The 18,784-nt window shown below is 58.8% G+C and overlaps 1 protein-coding gene across 1 annotated transcript in view; it reads left to right on the top strand.

Annotated features, from left to right (window-relative positions):
* Positions 1–18,444, top strand: part of KIF1A (kinesin family member 1A) — a 42,799-nt gene extending 24,355 nt beyond the window's left edge. Inside the window, exons 27-49 of the mRNA XM_063408351.1 lie at positions 2,533–2,651; positions 2,736–2,821; positions 3,125–3,263; positions 3,948–4,113; positions 4,452–4,542; positions 4,904–5,022; positions 5,166–5,221; positions 5,852–5,960; positions 6,231–6,297; positions 6,387–6,471; positions 6,824–6,929; positions 8,844–8,870; positions 11,718–11,832; positions 12,069–12,202; positions 12,345–12,406; positions 12,537–12,682; positions 12,928–13,140; positions 13,288–13,365; positions 13,661–13,785; positions 13,918–14,064; positions 14,181–14,373; positions 14,449–14,567; positions 15,607–18,444. Of these exons, the coding sequence (XP_063264421.1) occupies positions 2,533–2,651; positions 2,736–2,821; positions 3,125–3,263; positions 3,948–4,113; positions 4,452–4,542; positions 4,904–5,022; positions 5,166–5,221; positions 5,852–5,960; positions 6,231–6,297; positions 6,387–6,471; positions 6,824–6,929; positions 8,844–8,870; positions 11,718–11,832; positions 12,069–12,202; positions 12,345–12,406; positions 12,537–12,682; positions 12,928–13,140; positions 13,288–13,365; positions 13,661–13,785; positions 13,918–14,064; positions 14,181–14,373; positions 14,449–14,567; positions 15,607–15,649 (2,545 nt within the window). The 3' untranslated portion in view covers positions 15,650–18,444. The remainder of the gene's footprint in view (positions 1–2,532; positions 2,652–2,735; positions 2,822–3,124; positions 3,264–3,947; positions 4,114–4,451; positions 4,543–4,903; positions 5,023–5,165; positions 5,222–5,851; positions 5,961–6,230; positions 6,298–6,386; positions 6,472–6,823; positions 6,930–8,843; positions 8,871–11,717; positions 11,833–12,068; positions 12,203–12,344; positions 12,407–12,536; positions 12,683–12,927; positions 13,141–13,287; positions 13,366–13,660; positions 13,786–13,917; positions 14,065–14,180; positions 14,374–14,448; positions 14,568–15,606) is intronic.
* Positions 18,445–18,784: the final 340 nt, after the last annotated feature.

The following is an 18,784-nucleotide window of genomic DNA, read 5'->3' as shown; positions in this document are numbered from 1 at the left end:
AAAGGTTTCCCAGCACCAGGAGCTGTTCTGAGAGCCTTTGCCTCAGGCAGGGGCTCCTCTTCCTCTGTGTGCCAGAGTCAGGCAGCATGGTGGGAAGGAGGGACCAAAGCAGGCAGAGAGGGTGGAGGTGGGGTAAGAGTCCTGCAGCCTCAGACCGAAAGAGCTGGGTTCTTCCCCTTTTATTTTCTTTTTTCCTTTTTCCTTATTTAAAAGAAAAAAAAAAATCAAAACAACCCCAAAACTCTCAAGGGCACCTCAAAAAACCAAATCAGGCCCTGTGGCAGCGGCCCCACTCCATGCCGGGGCCGTGTTCCCCAGAGCTTGGTGCCTCCTGACTTCTTTTGAGTCTGCCCTGGGTTTGGCTCCCCGCGCAGCAGCTCCGCCGGCCACATTTCTTGTGAAGTGTGCTTGGATTGGTTTATGATTGGATCCTTGTCTTCCATTTTTTTTCTTTCTTTCTCTCTCTCCTTCTCTCCTTCTCTCTTTCTCTCTTTCTCTCTCTCCTCTGCTTCTCTCCTTCTCTCCTTCTCTCCTTCTCTCCTTCTCTCCTTCTCTCCTTCTCTCCTTCTCTCCTTCTCTCCTTCTCTCCTTCTCTCCTTCTCTCCTTCTCTCCTTCTCTCCTTCTCTCCTTCTCTCCTCTCTTTCTCTCTTTTTCTCTCTCTCTTTCTCTCTCTCTCTCTCTCTTTCTCTCTCTCTCTCATTCTTCCTCTTCCTCTTCAATTTTTTTAATTTTGGTTATTTTAAGGGTTTTTTAATTCTTTTTTAGCTGCTGGCTCTATCTCTTCAAAGCTTTAGCAAAAATTGGGGTTATTTCACTTTCGTCTTCCTTTGGAAAGGCTTTTCTTTGATCTGAGCATGCCATCTTTGCACCTCACCAATCTTGTGGTTAGTGTCCCTGCCCTCCTTCCTCTAGTGACACACTTGTCCCCCTCCTCCCTGCCTGCCCCACCTCCTTCCCACTCTTCCCTGCCCTCTCCAGTCCTCTGCTTCCACTCCAGCTGCCCTGTGATTTCGGGTGGGTGGGCACACACAGATCCCTGTGCTTTGGAGGGTTCTCTGTGGTCACAGGGCTCTGCCCCAGGCATCAGGTCCCACTGGGAAGAGGGAAATGGTCTGGCATGGTCTGACCACTTGTTCCCAGTGGCCTCTGGGCCCATCAGGAGATAATGATTTGGCATCACCTGCTTCCACAACTTGAGTCCTTTGAGATGCTTTTGGTAGAAAAAGCCTTGAGGAGCAATTGAAGGTCAATGGGAGCCACCAGAGCAGGGAGAATCTCCGGACTTGGGGGTTGGGGTGCAAGTGCAGGGCTGCAAGAGCACTTTGGAGTGCCATTGAATATGAAGATCCCTGTGAGGCTGGGATGCCCTGAGCAGCACAGCAGCGCCTGGAGGTGCAACCCTCACGGGAGCCTCCTGAAGCAGAGATGTCCTGGCCAGCCCCCCACACCATCCTGCCCCACTGCACGTGAAGACTGCCACAGGGAGAGGTGCCAGGCACCCCACGCCCCACCTTGCTGGAAGTGGTGCTGCCAGCTCACACTTTTGGCAGGGAGCTCAGTGCCAAAGGTGATTTGTCACTGCGGAGGGTACAGCGTGCCACCATGGCCATAGCTGGATGACCACTGGAAGCTGGCGGGGAGGTGAAGGGAGGCAGCAAGAGGACCCAAAACCCTTGAGAAGCAGAGAGCAGTGGCCTGACAGGAGGTGCTGACAGAGGCATGGTGCAGCCATCGTGTTGGACTCTGGCACTGCACCTCGCCGTGGTGGCGTCGGTAACCTGGGCACTGCAGAGGAGAGCAGGGAGGCTCAGACTTGCCAGGCAGCTCCATCCCTGTGACCTGGCAGGTGGCCCGGGACCCTGAAGCCTACATGTGAAGGGGTGGGGAGTGGGGACACACAACCTAATGCTGCCAAGCCACACCATGCAGCCTCCCTCCCAGTGGTCTCCAACGCTGCGGGCAGAGCCAGGGCCATGAACCCCCAGCAGGTTGACCTCTGGAGGTCCAGGCCCTTGTCCTCTAACCTCCTTCGCTCCTGACAGCCTCCATCTCCCTTTTCCCCCTTCCTTCCCCCTGTCTTGCCCTGTCCTCCCCGTGGTGACTCTGCAGCCGCGCCCCCAGTCGTGTTGCAGCACCTCCTGCCCAAGTTCTCCAGCTCTCTACCACACAGAAGGTTCTCTCGCCCTACGGCTTCACGGTGGCACCAGCGCAGCCCTCTCCCCTCCTGCCTGCCAGGGAGGCGACAGTCGGAGAGGTCTGCAAGTCTGGTGTGTTCTGTGGTGTTGTCCACGGCGTGTGCCACCCTCCTGCCCGCCCTCCTGCCCGCGGCACGCTGCCTGCCCGCTGCCCCAGCCCCTCCGCCTGGCCCTGGCTGCCTTCTCTTTAGTTTTGCTTTGCAGCGCTGCGGTCGCGCCCTGAGCAGTGACCTGGGATCCCGGCCGCTGCCGGCCACGCCAGCCGTGCCTGGGCACCCGCGGGTGGGAGCAGTGACCGCTCTCCCCCCTGTTGTGTGTCCCCCCCTTCTCTGGCAGGGCCTTCGTCTACCTGAGCAACCTCCTCTACCCCGTGCCCCTGGTGCACCGCGTGGCCATCGTCAGCGAGAAGGGCGAGGTGAAGGGTTTCCTGCGTGTGGCTGTCCAGGCCATCTCAGGTAGGAGGGAACCCCCCACCCCACAAAATGTGCCCCTTGCACCCCCTGCACCCTCTGTGCTGCTCACCCTGGTCCCTTCTCCAGCGGATGAAGAAGCCCCTGACTATGGCTCTGGTGTGCGGCAGTCGGGGATGGCCAAGATCTCCTTTGACGACCAGCACTTTGAGAAGGTGAGGTGGGGCCGGCTCTTGGTGGATGCCCTTGGACCCCAGATCCCTGCCTGCCACCTCAGTGCTTCCATGGGGACCCCCAGGCTCCTAGAGGTGGAGGGAAAGGAAAATGTTCTTGGTCCACCAGGCAGACGAAGACCTCAGGCACCCACTGGTGCAGCCTGCTCTCACCCATGTCCCAGGGGGGCTGCCAGGGGTGGGAGAGGAGAGCTGGAGGTGCCTGGGTGCTTGGGATGCTGGCAGTGGTGCAAGCAGGACCACCCTGGGGCCCACCAGCATCCCTGAGCTCCTCTCCTGGCACAGTTCCAGTCAGAGTCGTGCCCAGCTGTGGGGATGTCTCGCTCGGGGACCTCGCAGGAGGAGCTGCGCATAGTGGAAGGTCAGGGGCAGGTCAGCGACGTGGGTCCCTCTGCTGATGAAGTCAACAACAACACCTGTGCAGGTGAGGAGCTGTGACAGGAGCTGTGACAGGTAGGTTGGGAGGGGATCCCTGCACCCAGCCTCTGGCACCCTCCCTGGCATTGAGAGCCCACTGCTCCAGTGAGGGGCTGCTGGCAGACAGAATGACGGAACCACAGAGTCAGCTAGGCTGGGAAAAGCCTTGGAGATCATCGGGTTCAACCCATGACCTGACACCACCTTGCACACTACCATGGCACTGAGTGCCACATCCAGGCTTTTCTTAAAAAGTGTTTTCTTAAAAAACACCTCCAGGAATGGTGACTCCACCACCTCCCTGAGCAGCCCCTTGCAATGCTCAATCACCCTTTCTGTGAAGAACTTTTTCCCAATGTCCACCCTGAACTTCCCCTGGTGCAGCTCAAGGCTGTCCCCTCTTGTCCTGTGTCACTGGTTGCCTGGGAGAAGAGACCAACCCCCACCTGACCACACCCTCCTTTCAGGTGGTTGCGGAGTGTGATGAGCCCTCCCCTGAGCCTCCTTTTCTCCAGGCTAAACAATCCCAGCTCCCTCAGCCACTCCTCACAGGACTTGTGTTCCAGACCCTTCACCAGCCTTGTTGCTCTTCTCTGGACATGCTCCAGCATTTCAACGTTGTTCTTAAATGTTCCTAACACTGAGGGGAAGACATCCTGCCTTGCTAAGGGTCTCCTCCTCCTCCCTGCAGTGACCCCAGAGGATCTTCTGGACAGCCCGGAGAAGCCTGCTCCAGATGGGCCGCTGGAGGTGGCTTTGGACCACCTGAAGCTGGGCAGCATCTTCACTTTCCGTGTGACAGTCCTGCAAGCCTCCAGCATCTCCGCAGAATACGCTGACATCTTCTGCCAGTTCAAGTGAGCCCCTAGGGCCCCCCAGCCCTGCTTCTTCCACCAAGCTCCAGCCATTACCTGGGAGCTCGTGGTGAATTGGGGAAGTTTCCTCCACCTCTGAGCCCTTTGTGGTTGGGGAGGCAAAACCAAGGGCTGTGAAATCTGCCCAAGCACTTGTTTAATCACTGGCAAAAGGCAAGGAGAGACTCCTGCCAGTTTCAGGGAGTCCTGTGCCAACCAAGAGTGCAGGCAGCAGCTCTAGAGGGAATAGGCTCTTGTTGTGGTCCCTTGCTGTCACTCCCCTCGCTGCTCTGGCACGTCCCCATCCCACAGCCCCTGAGCAACCTTTCTTCCCTCCACAGCTTCATCCATCGCCATGACGAGGCCTTTTCAACAGAACCCTTGAAGAACACAGGCCGAGGGCCACCCCTGGGCTTCTACCATGTCCAAAATGTGCGTACCCCTCTTCTACCACTCCTCTGCTCCTGCAGCTGCTGGGGTCTCTGCAGGCCCACTGGCTGGACCCTCTCCCAGGGAAGCAGCTTCCTCCTGGCTTTCCCAACCTCTCAGACACCCAGCTAAGCCAGGCTTAGACATGGTGGACATGCAGGAAAAACACCAAAAGCTGCTGTTGTCCAGCTGAAAAGGCTGGGATGTCACTGCAGTGGGGAAAGCATCCCTGAAGGGGGAGAGGAGTGGGTGAGGGATGCAGGGGACTGACAGTCTTACACCCTTCCACATCCCAGGCGCTGTTTCTATCCCCTTTCCCAGCCAAGCTGCACCGTCAGTGGCTCAGCAGCTCTTTCTCTTCTAGATCGCTGTGGAGGTGACAAAATCTTTCATCGAGTACATCAAGAGCCAGCCAATTGTGTTTGAGGTGTTTGGCCATTACCAGCAGCACCCCTTCCCACCTCTCTGCAAGGATGTCCTGAGGTGGGCACATCTGGGCCACCCCAGCCCCCAGCTGTGTTAGGGGTGGGCTGCCTGGGGACCCAGGGTGGCCCCAAGGCATGGGTGGGGCTGGCTGGGTGTGGGGGTCCCTGGGGATGCTATAACCAAGCTGGTTCTGTCTGCAGCCCACTGAGGCCGTCCCGACGCCACTTCCCCCGTGTGATGCCGCTCTCCAAACCAGGTGGGGAACCCAGCCTCCTACTCCTGTGCCCACCCATAGTTCCCATGTAGGGTGGGTGTGCCCTTCCCCAGAGGGACCAGTTAGGACCCCAGAGGCACCACAAATTGTACTGTGGGCACAGCACTCAAAAGGCCTAGCCATCCATTTCCTCAATACTCAACAGATGGAAAGCTCCCATTTCACCTCCTGCAGAGCAGCAGGGAGGAGGTTCCTTGCCCTGGGTGGCTCAGGCGGGCACCCAGCCCCACTGTCCCACAGGAGCAGCAGGATCCCCACTGTGCACGGCTGCTGAGCCCCCAGCTGGGGGTTTGGCTGTACAGTCAAACACCAGCACAGGGAGAAGCTCCCCTGGTGGTTCCCGAGCAGCAGCACTGTGTGTGTTGGGATGTGTCCATGCTGACACTGCAGGCACAGTGTGTGCATCCCGGGGATGGGTGAGGCCAGTCTCACACCCTGTGTTGGGCAAGGGAGAGAGCACACCAGTGATCAGCAAAGTCCCTGCGATGAGGCTCTTGTTGCTGCCTCTGCATGTGCCCTGAGGTCCCCTCCTGCTCTGCCCTTTCCCTGCCATCATATTCCAAGTGCCAGCAGCAGGCTCAGCCTCTCACCTGTCTTTGTGACCCACTGCAGTGCCTGCGACCAAGCTGAGCACCATGACTCGGCCCAGTGCTGGCCCCTGCCAGTGCAAGTACGACCTGATGGTCTTCTTTGAGATCTGTGAGCTGGAGGCCAACGGCGAGTGAGTCCTGCAGGGAGAGGGAGGGAGAGGGAGAGGGAGAGGGAGAGGGAGAGGGAGAGGGAGAGGGAGAGGGAGAGGGAGAGGGAGAGGGAGAGGGAGAGGGAGAGGGAGAGGGAGAGGGAGAGGGAGAGGGAGAGGGAGAGGGAGAGGGAGAGGGAGAGGGAGAGGGAGAGGGAGAGGGAGAGGGAGAGGGAGAGGGATTTGCCCAGTACTCAGCACCTCTGGGCAGGCTGTCAGGATTCTGTGTCATGCTGTAATCCTCTCTTCCAGCTACATCCCTGCTGTTGTGGACCACCGTGGCGGCATGCCATGCCATGGGACCTTCCTCCTTCATCAGGTACTTTCTGCCCACGGTGCTGTCCTAGCTGACTCCTGCTGGGACCTGTGGTAACTACTGTCCCTTCTCTCTGGCCTCGTGGGTCTCAGGGCATCCAGAGGAGAATCAGTGTCACCTTGGTGCATGAAACAGGCAGCCTCATCCGCTGGAAGGAAGTACGGGAGCTGGTTGTGGGTAAGCCAAGCCAGCCCCCAGCCCACTGAGCTCCCAGCCATCCTCTCACACCGTTTCTTGCCCACACTCCCATGTTCTCACGTGGAGCTTTATGCCTTGTCTCACCTCCTGCCCTGCAATAGTAAAGCAGTGGCTGCCTGGCAGGTGACACTGGGACACCTCAGCGTGGGCAGGACACCTCAGCCCCTGCCACTGTGTCCAGGAGCTGGACCAGGATCTCTGGTGCTGAGTGGCCAGCAGTGGGCTGAATGGCCAGAGGGGCTGCAGGCAGGCAGTCTGCCCCTGCCCTCATGGGGACCCTCACAGGGCCACTGCCTGTCACCTCAGAGGCAACTCCGTGCTGCGTTTGCAGGTCGAATCCGGAACACCCCAGAAGCAGATGAGTCACTCATCGACCCCAACATTCTGTCCCTGAACATCCTCTCCTCGGGGTACATCCACCCCTCCCAGGATGACCGGTGCGTGACGCTCTTTTCCTTGCTCTTCCCCTGCTGTGGTGAGGGATGGAGGGGTTGAGTAGCAGCCCCTCTCCCCTGGCAGGCTCTTGGCCCTTCTGCTGACCCACTGCTGCCTTGAGGCAGGGTTTTTCTGAAGCTGCACAGGGTCTTGGAGTACAGGGCTGCCAACCCCCTTCCTCCTCCTCCCCCAGGCCTTGCTGTGCTGGGGAGGGCACTCAAGGGAATTTGTGTGTGGGTCCTGCTCTCTGCTGCTGGCTGTGATGGGCTGGCACAGGGAGGCAGCTGGTGCTGATGCCAGGAGGATGTCCCAACTCCATGGCTAGAGGGGAGGGCTGTTTGTCCTGTGTCCCATCGACATTGCTGGAAAGGCCACTTGGCACCCATGGCAGATCCCTATCTGTGTGTAAGAAATGCAGGAAAGCCATTCCCACCCACTGTGGGTGACTTCAGGGATGCTCATCCCTTCTGTCATAGAACCACAGAGTGGTTTGGGCTGAAAGGGACTTTAACGATAATCACATTCCAAAGCCCCTGCTATGGGCAGGGACACCTTCCACTAGACCAGGCTGCTTAAAGCTGTCCCCATGGTAGGTTTGGCTGGGTGTGAAAGAAGTGGGACCAGAAGGTTTTTATCTCCAAGATCTCCATGTATGAGTCCTGCAGTGGCAGGGGGAGTCAAAAGCAGAGCTCTCCTCTGCACGAGGGCTACTGGTGGAACTCAGGGGACTGGAGGGGGGGTCTCTGGCCAGAATGTGTGCATGAAGGCAGCTGCAACAAGACTGGGATGGTCGTTGCCAGCACTGGGAGCAGCAGGACTGGTCCTTGGCTGTGTGTGTTGTGGTCACTGGTGTAGGAACTTCCTGGCGAGGAATGGGGACCACTTCTTCCTTCATCTGCTTTGTGATCACCACTGTCCCAAGGCAGGGTGTTTTTGGGGAATGGTGGGGGTCTGGATAGGATTTGGTACCCTGAGCACTCTCAGGGCAGCTCCTGGACATGGCAGAGCAACCCAGGCAGAGTATCTGGGCAGCAGAGTCCTGGGGTCAGCACGCATGCACGTGTGGGATCAGGAGACTTTGTCACAGCCTTGGGGATACAGAAGGAGGCCAGATGGAGATGGCCAGATGAGGAGGGGCCAGGCCAGTGGTGGTTTCTTTGCGGGGAGCTGGGTGGCTGTGGCACCTGCGGGCTCCTGGGGCTGCGCAGTTTTTTGTCAGCTCCCGCTGTGTTTGATTCTCTGGTCCCAGATGCAGCCATATGGGATCTTCAGCATGCCTGAAGTAGCCTGGCAGGAGGGATGTACCTCCTGCTCTGCCTTCTGCCCCGTGAATCCTGCAGGACAAGGGGACACAGCTCGGGCTGGGGGGATACTTGGGGTGTGGAGAAAAGCGTGGAGACTGAGGGCCCATTTGGGGGCACGGAGCGGTGCACGTGTCATATCTGTCCCACATCTGTTCCATGGAGCCTGCCCTCGGTGAGGCAGGGGGAGGAGGGGGTGGCCAGCTGCCTGCAGGGCGCTAGCTGTGATGCCCCCCACTTCACTGCACATGCAGACATGCATTCTTCACCCTGCAGCTGTGAGGACAGGCAGAAGGAAGGCAGAGAGCAGAGCCAGTGCCCACTTCACCCTCCTCCCAGCCGCTTGCGCTCCCCGCTTTGCTGCCTTGTGCCACGCAGCCTCCATTGCCTGGAGCAGCCCTGGCTTCCCCTCTGCAGCCTCCCCGGCGCCCCGGAGCCACTCAGGAAGAGGCTGGGAGAGCGGTTCAGCTCTCTCCTCAGCACGCAGCCGCCCCTGCATCGAGCGCCCAGGGCGGAGGCGCGGGGGGCAGCGCCTGGTGTCCCCCCTCGCTTCCCTCAGCTGCTACTGCCCATCTAAGCCCACACTAACCATGTGATTGTTTTGTGTTTTTGCAGGCAGTTTCTTGATTCGGATATGCCTAGGTATTATTTGTTTCCATTGGTTTTTTTTCCACCCTTCCTTCTTCTCTCCTTTCTTTCTTTCTACCCCCTTGCCTCGGCACGCTCACTCCCGCCAGAGGCAGCACTTGGACATCCAGCCCCTCATCCCTTCACATGCCCCATCCCTCCTGCCTCCTGCGCTGGCACCTCTTGCTCACTCGACCCCTTTTGCTGTTCGTTTGGGCCACGCTCTGGCTGGCTGCCGCTCCCCCTCGCACGCCTGCGTCTCCATTGCCTGATTTGGGTTTAATTCTTGCTTTTCAACTTTGCTACTCTCCCATCTTTCCTGGCATCTGGCACCGAGTGTACCAGACCCTCCATTATCTCCCGCCCCAGCCCCAGCTCAGCCCCTGGTGCTGCTTGGAGTAGCTGCAGGGCTGGTGAGGACAGTGGAAGTTTTGGGGCTTGTCCTGCCCTTTCCTGGGCACCCGGTAATGACAGCAGCGCTGCAGTTGGTGTGGCAGCAGCTGCCCACCCTGTGCACGGTTGTCCTGTGTGTGTAGGTGTGGCATACAGGTGTGTCTGTATGCAGGTGTGACATTGGTGCAGATGTGGCACGGACTGTTGTACCCTGTGCAAAGGGGCTGTTTGGGGACTGCAGGCTTCAGCTGGGACCACTGGTGAGCCTGGCATGGCGCGAGAGGTGCCAGATGTGTGGATGTGCCACCAGCCTCTGGGGGGGAGCATTGTTGATGCCTCAGGGAAGTGCCCACCACGGTGGCCCATGGCAGAAGAAGAGGGCCATGTGCCTGGGAGACAAGGGATGGAGTGTCCCAAGTCCTGGCACTTCGTGCCTGAAGGTTGTCCCCACGACCAGCACCTCAAAGCTGGTTGTGCTCAGCGATATCCAAGGGCAGAGCTGTACCTGCAGCAGCATTCTGTCCCCTCCCAGGGTGCAGGGAAGTGGATGCAGCATTGATTCAGCCCCCCAGTGCAAGAGAGGTGGGTTCACAGTCGTGCTGCCTATGGTCTGTCAGCACAGTGATGCTTTCCTTGTGGACCAGGGGATGGGCCAAGAAGTCACCTGCTGTGTGAGTGGCAGTGGGATGTCTCATCCCCCCAGCTGGCACTGTCCCAGGGGACTGCACTGGGTGGGAGCTCATTGCTCTGGGATGGCACAAGGGCAGGGTTAAAGGCATAGGGAGCACATGTGCTTCCTTCCCAGCTGCTGGACCATGAGGAAGGCGGGAGGCAGAGGGTTTTCACCCAGGCTGGTGAGCCTCTCTCTGCCTGCCCTCGCTGAGCTCCTTTTGGTTCCCTTTTTGTGTTCAGCTAGGCCGGAGCACCCCTGGCCAGCGGTGCTATTATGTGCGAGTCCCTTCCAGAGGGGCTCTTCTGACCTGTCGTTTCTCTGTGTGTGTACATGTGTGTGTTTGTCCTTGGGTCACCTTCCACTTATAGCATTTCGCTGGGAAATGACACTAGGTATTTCACGCGCACCTGCTCGGTCTGGTCCCTCCTGCTTTTCTCTTTTTCCCCTTTGCCTCCTCCCTCTGCTTTTTGCTCTTTCTCCCCTCCCCTGAGGCTCCTCTTCTCCTCCTCCTCCTCCTTGGGGAGAGCTCTTTTCTTAAGCAACCTGTGTCTGCAAAGCAATCCTTCGCCTTGGCTGTGTCTCACGCCGGTGGGGTTATGTGTTTTGTATACCTTCTGACAGTGTCACTCTCCCTCTTCTTCCAACGTGGGGGAAGTTGCAGTCTAGAACCTCTCCCTACTCCCGCTGGCTGCCCTGGCTCTTGTTAAAAGTGCTCCTCAGCCACCTGGATGCTGCGTCAGGGACGTGCTGAAGTGTTCTCATTGAGATATGGCTGAACCACAGCTTCCTGAGGATGCTCAGGCGGGAGCCGGGGCCGCAGCAGCTCTGGGCGGTTTTGGGGAGCGGGTGTACCATAAAGCCAAGGAGCCCAGGGGTGGTGCAAGGGGTGAAACGGGGTCCCCCCATGCTCTCTCACCAGAGCCACCTCCTGCTTCCTCACCCGTGGTTGCTCTACCCAGGGAGGGCAGCTGCCACTCTTGATCTGGGTGAGCTGTGCCATCATCTCTGGGGTCCTATAGGCATGGGTGAGTGGGACCAGGTGTCCCCTGCTCCTTCTCCCAGCCTGGGAGCCATGGAAAACACAGCAAAGGGGCCTGAGGCAGCAGAATGGGAATGGGGCTGGCAATGAGGGTAGAGCAAGAGCCAGGGGAGACAGCCTGACAGGGGCCAGCCACCAAACCATGGTCCCCAGCTTCTCACTGGGGCCCAGGGCTGGCAGACAGGGCAGCCCTGGGGAAGGGGACCTGGCTGGCGGGGGGGCTGTGCTCCCAGAGGTGGACTGGCAGCACACCCCCAGTGCTGAGCACCCTCCCTCCTTTCCCTTCTGGCCATCATCACCCAAATGGCAACACCCGCTCCTGGCAGGGACTGGGAGGTGCTGTGGCCCAGGCTGGATGGCGGGGACTGGCCTGAGTTCACTGGGGGTGGCAACCCCTGCTCTGAACACAGGGGTGGGGCATGAACCCTCCCTTGCCCTCCTTTGCCTTCCTAGCCTGCTCTGCCTTGCCTGCACCCCATCTGAGACCCCCCTCCTCCCGCGGTCCCTCCTCCCCAAAACCCCGGTCCATTGGCCATTTCAAGGGTGCCGTGTCCTCTTCCCACCATGCCTTGTGCCCTTTGCCTTGAGCCTGTGTCCTCCGGAGTGGCTGTCCCCATCTGTCCCCACTGCGCATGTATGTCTGTGTGTCCTTGCAGGCCTGCTGCAGCGCTGTGGGGGGGACAATGACATCTCCTTGCTTGCCTGCCAGGGGTTTGAGGGAGGTTGTTTTACTGGCCCTGCTGGGTTTTTTTGGCAGGACTTTCTACCAGTTTGAGGCGGCGTGGGATAGCTCCATGCACAACTCGCTGCTGCTCAACCGTGTTACCCCTTACCGGGAGAAGATCTACATCACCCTGTCAGCTTACATCGAGGCAAGGACCTTGGCTGGGGTCACTATACATCAACAGAGTCTGGGATTTCCCCTGCTGTTGGGGTGCAGCCAGCCTGAGCCCTTCTTTAGCTGGTGCTTATGGGGTGCAGGGTTCAACTTGGGGCTTGGGGGCCGTGTGGGACCCCAGGACTGGAGCCTGCCGGGCACAGGGGTGGGAGAGACCTGCTGGGCTGCCACCCTGCAGCACCTCTGATGCCTCCCTCTGCCCTACTGCAGATGGAGAACTGCACTCAGCCCGCCGTCATCACCAAAGACTTCTGCATGGTTTTCTACTCGCGGGATGCCAAACTTCCTGCTTCACGCTCCATCCGCAATCTTTTTGGCAGCGGCAGCCTGCGGGCTTCTGAGAGGTACCAGGACCCTCCTGTTGGGGATAGGAGAGTCATCACCTAGGGACTGGAGCTTTTCTAGGGCATCCCAGCAGCCTGGCTAAAAAAATGGGGTGTGGGGATGGGACAAAGCCAGTAATGCTTCACCTCTCTTTGCTCACAGCAACCGCGTGACAGGAGTCTACGAGCTCAGCCTCTGCCGTGTGGCTGATGCCGGCAGCCCAGGTGGGTGCCATGCCTCTGCCCAGGTATTCAGCTGGGGCAGGGAAGCACAGCCAGGCCTTCGGGTTAGGGGCTGTGTGTCTGTCCCCCCAGCTATGTGTCTGTGCCCTCAGCTGTGTGTCTGTCCCCACAGGCATGCAGAGACGGCGCCGGCGTGTGCTGGACACCTCTGTAGCCTACGTTCGGGGAGAGGAGAACCTGGCTGGCTGGCGGCCCCGCAGTGACAGCCTCATCCTTGACCATCAGTGGGAGCTGGAGAAACTCAGCCTTCTGCAGGAAGTGAGAGTCTGGGCTAGAAATGGGCTGAAACTCTGCCATTCACACTGGTGCTGGGGGGATTCCCCACCTGGATGGCACAGCGGTGTTGGTTGTGGGAGGAGGCAGGAATGGGGCTGTGCTGCCACTACTCCTGTGCATCGCTGCCAGCCGGGTCCCAGCAGATCCAAAGCTAATGAATGAACGGGGTTTAGGGGGCCTGGGTAGGGTGGAGAGGGCCACCCCTGAGCCTGGGTGCCTGTGCCCAGGTGGAGAAGACAAGACACTACCTGTTACTGCGCGAGAAGCTGGAGACGACCCAGCGCCTGGGCATGGAGAGCCTGTCCCCCTGCTCCAGCGAGGATTCTGAGTCCCGAAGCACCTCCTGCATCTCCTCCCCACTCTCTGCTGATGGGGCACCCGAGGGCCGCACCTCTCCCCCTGAGACCCCCAGCGAGAGGCAGAAGGAGCTGGCTGTGAAGGTAACACCCTGCAGCAAACCCAGCTTGTGGGGATGAAGACAGGAAATGGCTTTCACAGGGGGCTGGGGGTTGTGGCAGGAGAAAGCCCAAGGAGAGTGGGAGGTGGGATGTGCCTCGTGCCCCACTGTCCTCCTTCTCTCTCTGCAGTGCTTGCGCCTGCTCACGCACACCTTCAACAGGGAATACAGCCACAGCCACGTCTGCATTAGCGCCAGTGAGAGCAAGGTACTGCTGCTGCCCCAGGCTCTGCTGGGCTGGTGGGGCCAAGGAGGGATGTGTGGCTGGCAGGGGAATGGTGGGGCGGGGCCAGATGGGCACTATGGCACAAGTCATGCCTCCTCTGGGGTGTCTGCTCCCTCTGCTTCCTCTGGTTTTTCCCAGAACTGGTGGCTCTCAGGACTGTGCCAGGAGAGGACCCTGTCAGCCAGGGGTCTTGCCTCTCCCTGTCTGAGCAGGAGCCTGCTCCTTTTTATGGGCCTGGCTTTGTGCAGCTCTAGTTCACACCTCCATTACTCCACAGCTGTCTGAAATGTCCGTGACCTTGATGAGAGACCCTTCAATGCCAGCTCTTGGGGTCACCACTCTCACCCCCTCCTCAACCTGCCCATCACTGGTGGAAGGATGTTACAATGGCATGGAGGTCAGGTAAGAACCTGGTTGGGAGGTTCTGGTGACATATCCCAAGCAGAGCAGCTGTGTCACTGGGACATGGTCCTTGTCTATGGATGTTCCCTAGCCATCACTCTTCCTATATTCCATCCTCTCCTCCTTCCCTAGACCTCCGCAGGTTTCCTCCAGGGCAGAGAGCCCCGATCTGGAGACTGTGGTAGAAGGAGAGCAGAAGAAGTCCCCAGCCCGCCGGCCTGAGGAGGAGAAGGAGCCCCAGCGGTTGCTGGTACCCGACATCCAGGAGATTCGAGTCAGGTAGGAGCAAGTGGGGCAGCCAGCAAGGGGAGCACCTGTGGGCAGGGGGTCCGTGCCCTGCCATTGCCAGCTCCTCATGGTCTGTATCCCACCTCTTACCCTGATCCCTTCTGCAGTCCCATCGTCTCCAAGAAGGGCTACCTGCACTTCCTGGAGCCTCACACCAATGGATGGGTGAAACGCTTCGTGGTGGTGCGGCGTCCGTATGTCTACATCTACAACTCGGACAAGGATGCGGTCGAGAGGGCCATACTCAACCTGTCCAAGGCCCAGGTGGAGTACAGTGAGGACCAGCAGGCCATGCTCAAGGTAGGGCACTGGGAGCCAGCCCCGCTCTGCACAGCACATTGAGCGAGGGACTGAGCTCTGGCTCTCCCCTCGCAGACCCCGAACACGTTTGCGGTGTGCACCGAGCACCGGGGCATCCTGCTGCAGGCGAGCAGTGACAAAGACATGCACGACTGGCTCTACGCTTTCAACCCTCTCCTGGCTGGATCCATAAGGTACCAGGGGCAGCGGGGGGAAGGGGGGTGCACAGAAGCCATTGCTGGGGTGGCTGCAGGCTCCCAGTGCTTTCCCTGCTACAGCTCCCAGCCAGGTGTGGGGAGCATCTCCTGTGCAGAGCTGTGCCTGGACAGGCTTTCAGCTGGCAAAACTTGGACTATATTAACTTTGAATTCAGCTCATCCATATTTAAATGCTTCAGTCTAGGGCCAGATTCCAGGTGGTACAGAGGTGGTGGTGTGCTGAGCTCAAAGCAACATCCATGCCTGGTGCCAGGGCCACTGGCCTGTTACTGGCCTGTTACAGAGTTTTTGAGGCTGTTTAGGAAACTTTCCTGTCTGATCATCCGGGAGCCACTGTGGGAGTCCCACACGCCCACCTGAGCTGGGAGTGAGGCCCCTTGCCAGCAGGTCGTTCCAGTGAGCCGACAGGGGCTTGCTTGACTTCCTCCACTCACCACACACATGCTCTGACAAGGTTTCCTAATAGGCTCAACCACAGGCTTCCCATAGCGGAATCTCAGACATCTCGATCCTTAAAATAATTCAATCATGGTGCAATAACAAAATAACAGCTGGAGCTGGGTGTCTCTGAGAAAGGCCCCTGAACAAAGGAAACCCTGGGCTTTTACACCCTCTTAGTCTAAGGGCACTCTAAGGACTCTAAGTGTCCTTCCCCTGGCTGTGCCTCAGGTCCCTGTGCCCTTTGTTATGCAAACGATCGGCAGTTCACGGCCTTGCCTCAGGCTCCCCCCTGCAGCTCAAATCGCAGCTGCACACCAAGCTACCCGCACTAAAAGTTTTCATTCCTCAACAAGACCATCTCATGGATTTCCTGAGATCACCTCAAGTGGCAGGACTAGGGGAATAGGAATAAATGCACAGAAATCTGTACTCTGACTAAAGAGATATTAATTTTATGTCTCTCCGGCTGTCTGGATTCAAATATCAGCCTGGAGGTAGGACACTGAACCTGGGAGTCCACACCTCTCCTTATCCACATCTCTTAACACCTTTTGTCCCTTGTTTTCCAAATCAGATCCAAGTTGTCCAGAAGGAGAACAGCCCAGATGAGAATCTAACCTGAAAAATACCCTCCACCTCATCCGTCTGCCAACAGGATCAAGATAGCTGATTCTGTCTGAAGACTCCCCATGTTAATATCTGATCTTTCACACCATCTGCTGCCCCAGCTCTCTGCTCCATGGAAGGATCTGTCTTGATTCACAGCTTCACAGGGGAAACACTTCTGTTTGTAGCTGCAAAAGCCTGGACCCGCCTGGGCAGGATTCCTTGTGCACGTGCCATCTTCTGCCTGTCCCTCCATGGGTGACCTTCATATCACACCATCTAACGCTCCAAAAAAGGTCCCTATCAGAGGGGAGGGAGTGAGAAGGGTGGTTTTGGCTAAAAGCTGGTCTTTGATCTAGAGAGATGGGAATGCAGTAAAGCTCAGAGCTGGGAGAGCAGGAGGAATTGCCCTCAGGCGAAGGGAAAGTGGTAATTTAGATGTGGGGTTTCCCTAATTTACCGGTGTTTCTGCAAGAGACAGCAGAGTAAGATCAGGTGTCAGTACTTTAAGATTATATTTATAAAGTATTTATTTCTATTTACATCACAAAAATCCCCTAAGTTGAGTCCTGGCCCCCAGCCAATGCCTCCCCCAGGCAGGGGAGAGCCTTGGTGGTAGGCTGGGGTTCCGGAGATGCCTTCCCCGGGACATCCCTGCCTTGTGCCTGGCAGCAGCACAGCTCTAACCCTCACTCTATGCCCTCCCCAACTGTTTGCTTTGCCTTTCCCTACAGCTTAAACTACTCTTCCCCTGAGCAGTGGCCAGACAGCCCACCATGTCTTCCCAAAGAAGGCAATTCCTACCTGTCCCATCTACCTCTGGAAGGGAGGAGCCCACAGTCTCACCTGGCCAGGGCACCCATGTCCCTGCAGATGGGGCACTGCACTTTGGAGCTGGGTCCTACTGGAGGGAAGTGGAGAGCTCTGGGTAGGGCTCTGTCTGTCACACCACGCTGGGCTACCCTTTCCAACCAAAAGCACTTGGGCCACCTCCACTATCCTAGCCTGGGACCCCCAGGTGTCTCATCCAAAGGGATTTCCCACTCCTAGGGCAGGATACCAAGGATCCCAACCCTGCAGGCAGTGTGGAGGTTGCAATGGGAAAATTCCCCCGGAGCCACGACTAGGAATGACCATCCCACCCTACCAGGATCCTTCTTGCCCTTTCTCAAAAGGGCCTGCACATCCCTTTTTCTCCCTGCAGGATGACAGACTCAAAGCAGATCAAAGGGTGTCAGGGTGGGGATGGGGCTTCTTTTTTCTGTTATAGCTGGTGTTTTCTCACTCTTCCTCTGCTGCAGAAGCGAGCACCCACCTCCCTCCACCCTGCTTCCATCAGCATGTTAATCTGGGGGCTTCCTGCATTGGAGGTGTTTTTGCTGAAAAGACCTTCTCCTCCAGCCATCACTGCTTCCCACCTCCTCCAGCAGCAGCTCTCTCTTTTCTCCCATCTCTCACCCGTGGTTAGATGTTTTTGTTCAGGGCTTCCCAAGTGGCCAGCAGCATCTGGCACGGCTCCGTGTTGGAAGCTGAGCATCTTCCTCCGTGCATCTCCCAGGCACTCCCCCAGCTCTGCTGTCTCTTGTCCAGCACGGCCGCGCCTTGGCTCTGCCGCACCTCCCTGCACTGTCTGTGGGGTGCGTGTGTGTGTGTGTGTGTGTGTGTGTGTGGGACGTGGTGCTGTCTTCTCGTTACACTCGTGTTGTGGGGGGCACGGACAGGCAGGGACGTGGCAGAGGACTGGAGGCTTGCACTGGCCCCCTTGCTGCATATCAGGCACCCTTTAATTTGGGTTTCAGGTGACAGAAAGAGTTTGGGGATTCTTCTTGAGCACATGCTGGTTCTGCCTGGCCTTGCCGTAGCTCCTTGGGCATCTTACCCCATTGCTACAGCCCAGATCTGCAGTGGGGCTGCTCCTCTCAGCCCAGCTCCCCTGCCCAGGACAAGCTCCCCAGCAAAGTGGGCTATTTTCCTCTCTGTGATCCTTTTTAGACCTGGAGGCCAACTTGTGCCCTTTCTGTATGAAGAGGGGCCCGCCTGGGGGCACAGAGAGGCTGAGCAGGGGCAATGCAGGGGCCCAACATCCTGGCTCCCGTGCTCTGAGCAAGGACTAGTCGGTACCATCCCAAATTTCAGTGTCAGGGGCTAAGGGTGGAGAAACAGGGAGTACCTGAGGGGAGGCTCTTCCAGAACGGAGGCAGCTTCTGGCAGAGATGGGACCAGTGTCTGTCAGGGACCAGACACCGGTTCACTGGCCAGGGCTGTGTGGTGCTGCCTGTGCCACAGACAAGACGCAGCCAGCTGAAGGGCATCCTCCAGCCAGAGCCGAGCCATGCCTGAGGCCAGCAAACCTGCAGAGCAGGCGGCTCGGCTGGAGGTCGGAGCCGAGGGAAGCAGAGCTGCCCGCTGGATGCGGCACACAGGCCGCTTGCCATCGTACCAGCACCGCGCCCCTCGTCACGGCCCTGGCAGCCCTCCCCTCGGCAAGGAATGCAAAGCGGAGGTTCGAGCACGACTGTAAGCCCAACCGGAAGGGAAATTCCACAGGGCAGCGGCTGGCACGGAAGGCAGGCGGGCATCGGCGGGCAGGCTGGGGCCAGAGGAGGAGGGAGGCCGCGCCCCCGCTCTCCGGCTCCCGCCGCGCTGCCTGCCGTGTGCCAGGGGGGCAGTACCGCGGGTCCTGGCCGTCCGTGCGCACGTGAGGCTTGTTCGGTTCTGAAATAAATGTCGCATTTAACGCAATTCCCGTGCGCTGAGCGTCCTCTCCGGGGCCGGCGGGGGTGGCAGCAGAGAGGGGGCGGGCGAGGAGCTGAGGGCGGGAGAGGGGCTGAGGGCGAGAGAGTTGCTGAGGGAGGGCGGGCAGCTGAGGGCGGGAGAGGAGCTGAGGGAGGGCGGGAGAGGGGCTGAGGGAGGGCGGGGATCTGAGGGCGGGAGAGGGGCTGAGGGAGGTCAGGGAGCTGAGGGCGGGGATCTGAGGGCGGGCGGGGAGCTGAGGGCGGGAGAGGGGCTGAGGGCGGGAGAGGGGCTGAGGGAGGGCGGGGAGCTGAGGGAGGGCGGGGAGCTGAGGGCGGGAGAGGGGCTGAGGGAGGGAGAGGGGCTGAGGGAGGGCGGGGAGCTGAGGGCGGGAGAGGGGCTGAGGGAGGGCG

The sequence above is a fragment of the Prinia subflava genome, chromosome 11 (genome assembly GCF_021018805.1).
Source record: "Prinia subflava isolate CZ2003 ecotype Zambia chromosome 11, Cam_Psub_1.2, whole genome shotgun sequence".
Classification (NCBI taxonomy): domain Eukaryota; kingdom Metazoa; phylum Chordata; class Aves; order Passeriformes; family Cisticolidae; genus Prinia; species Prinia subflava.
This window is presented reverse-complemented; position numbering and strand designations above follow the sequence as displayed.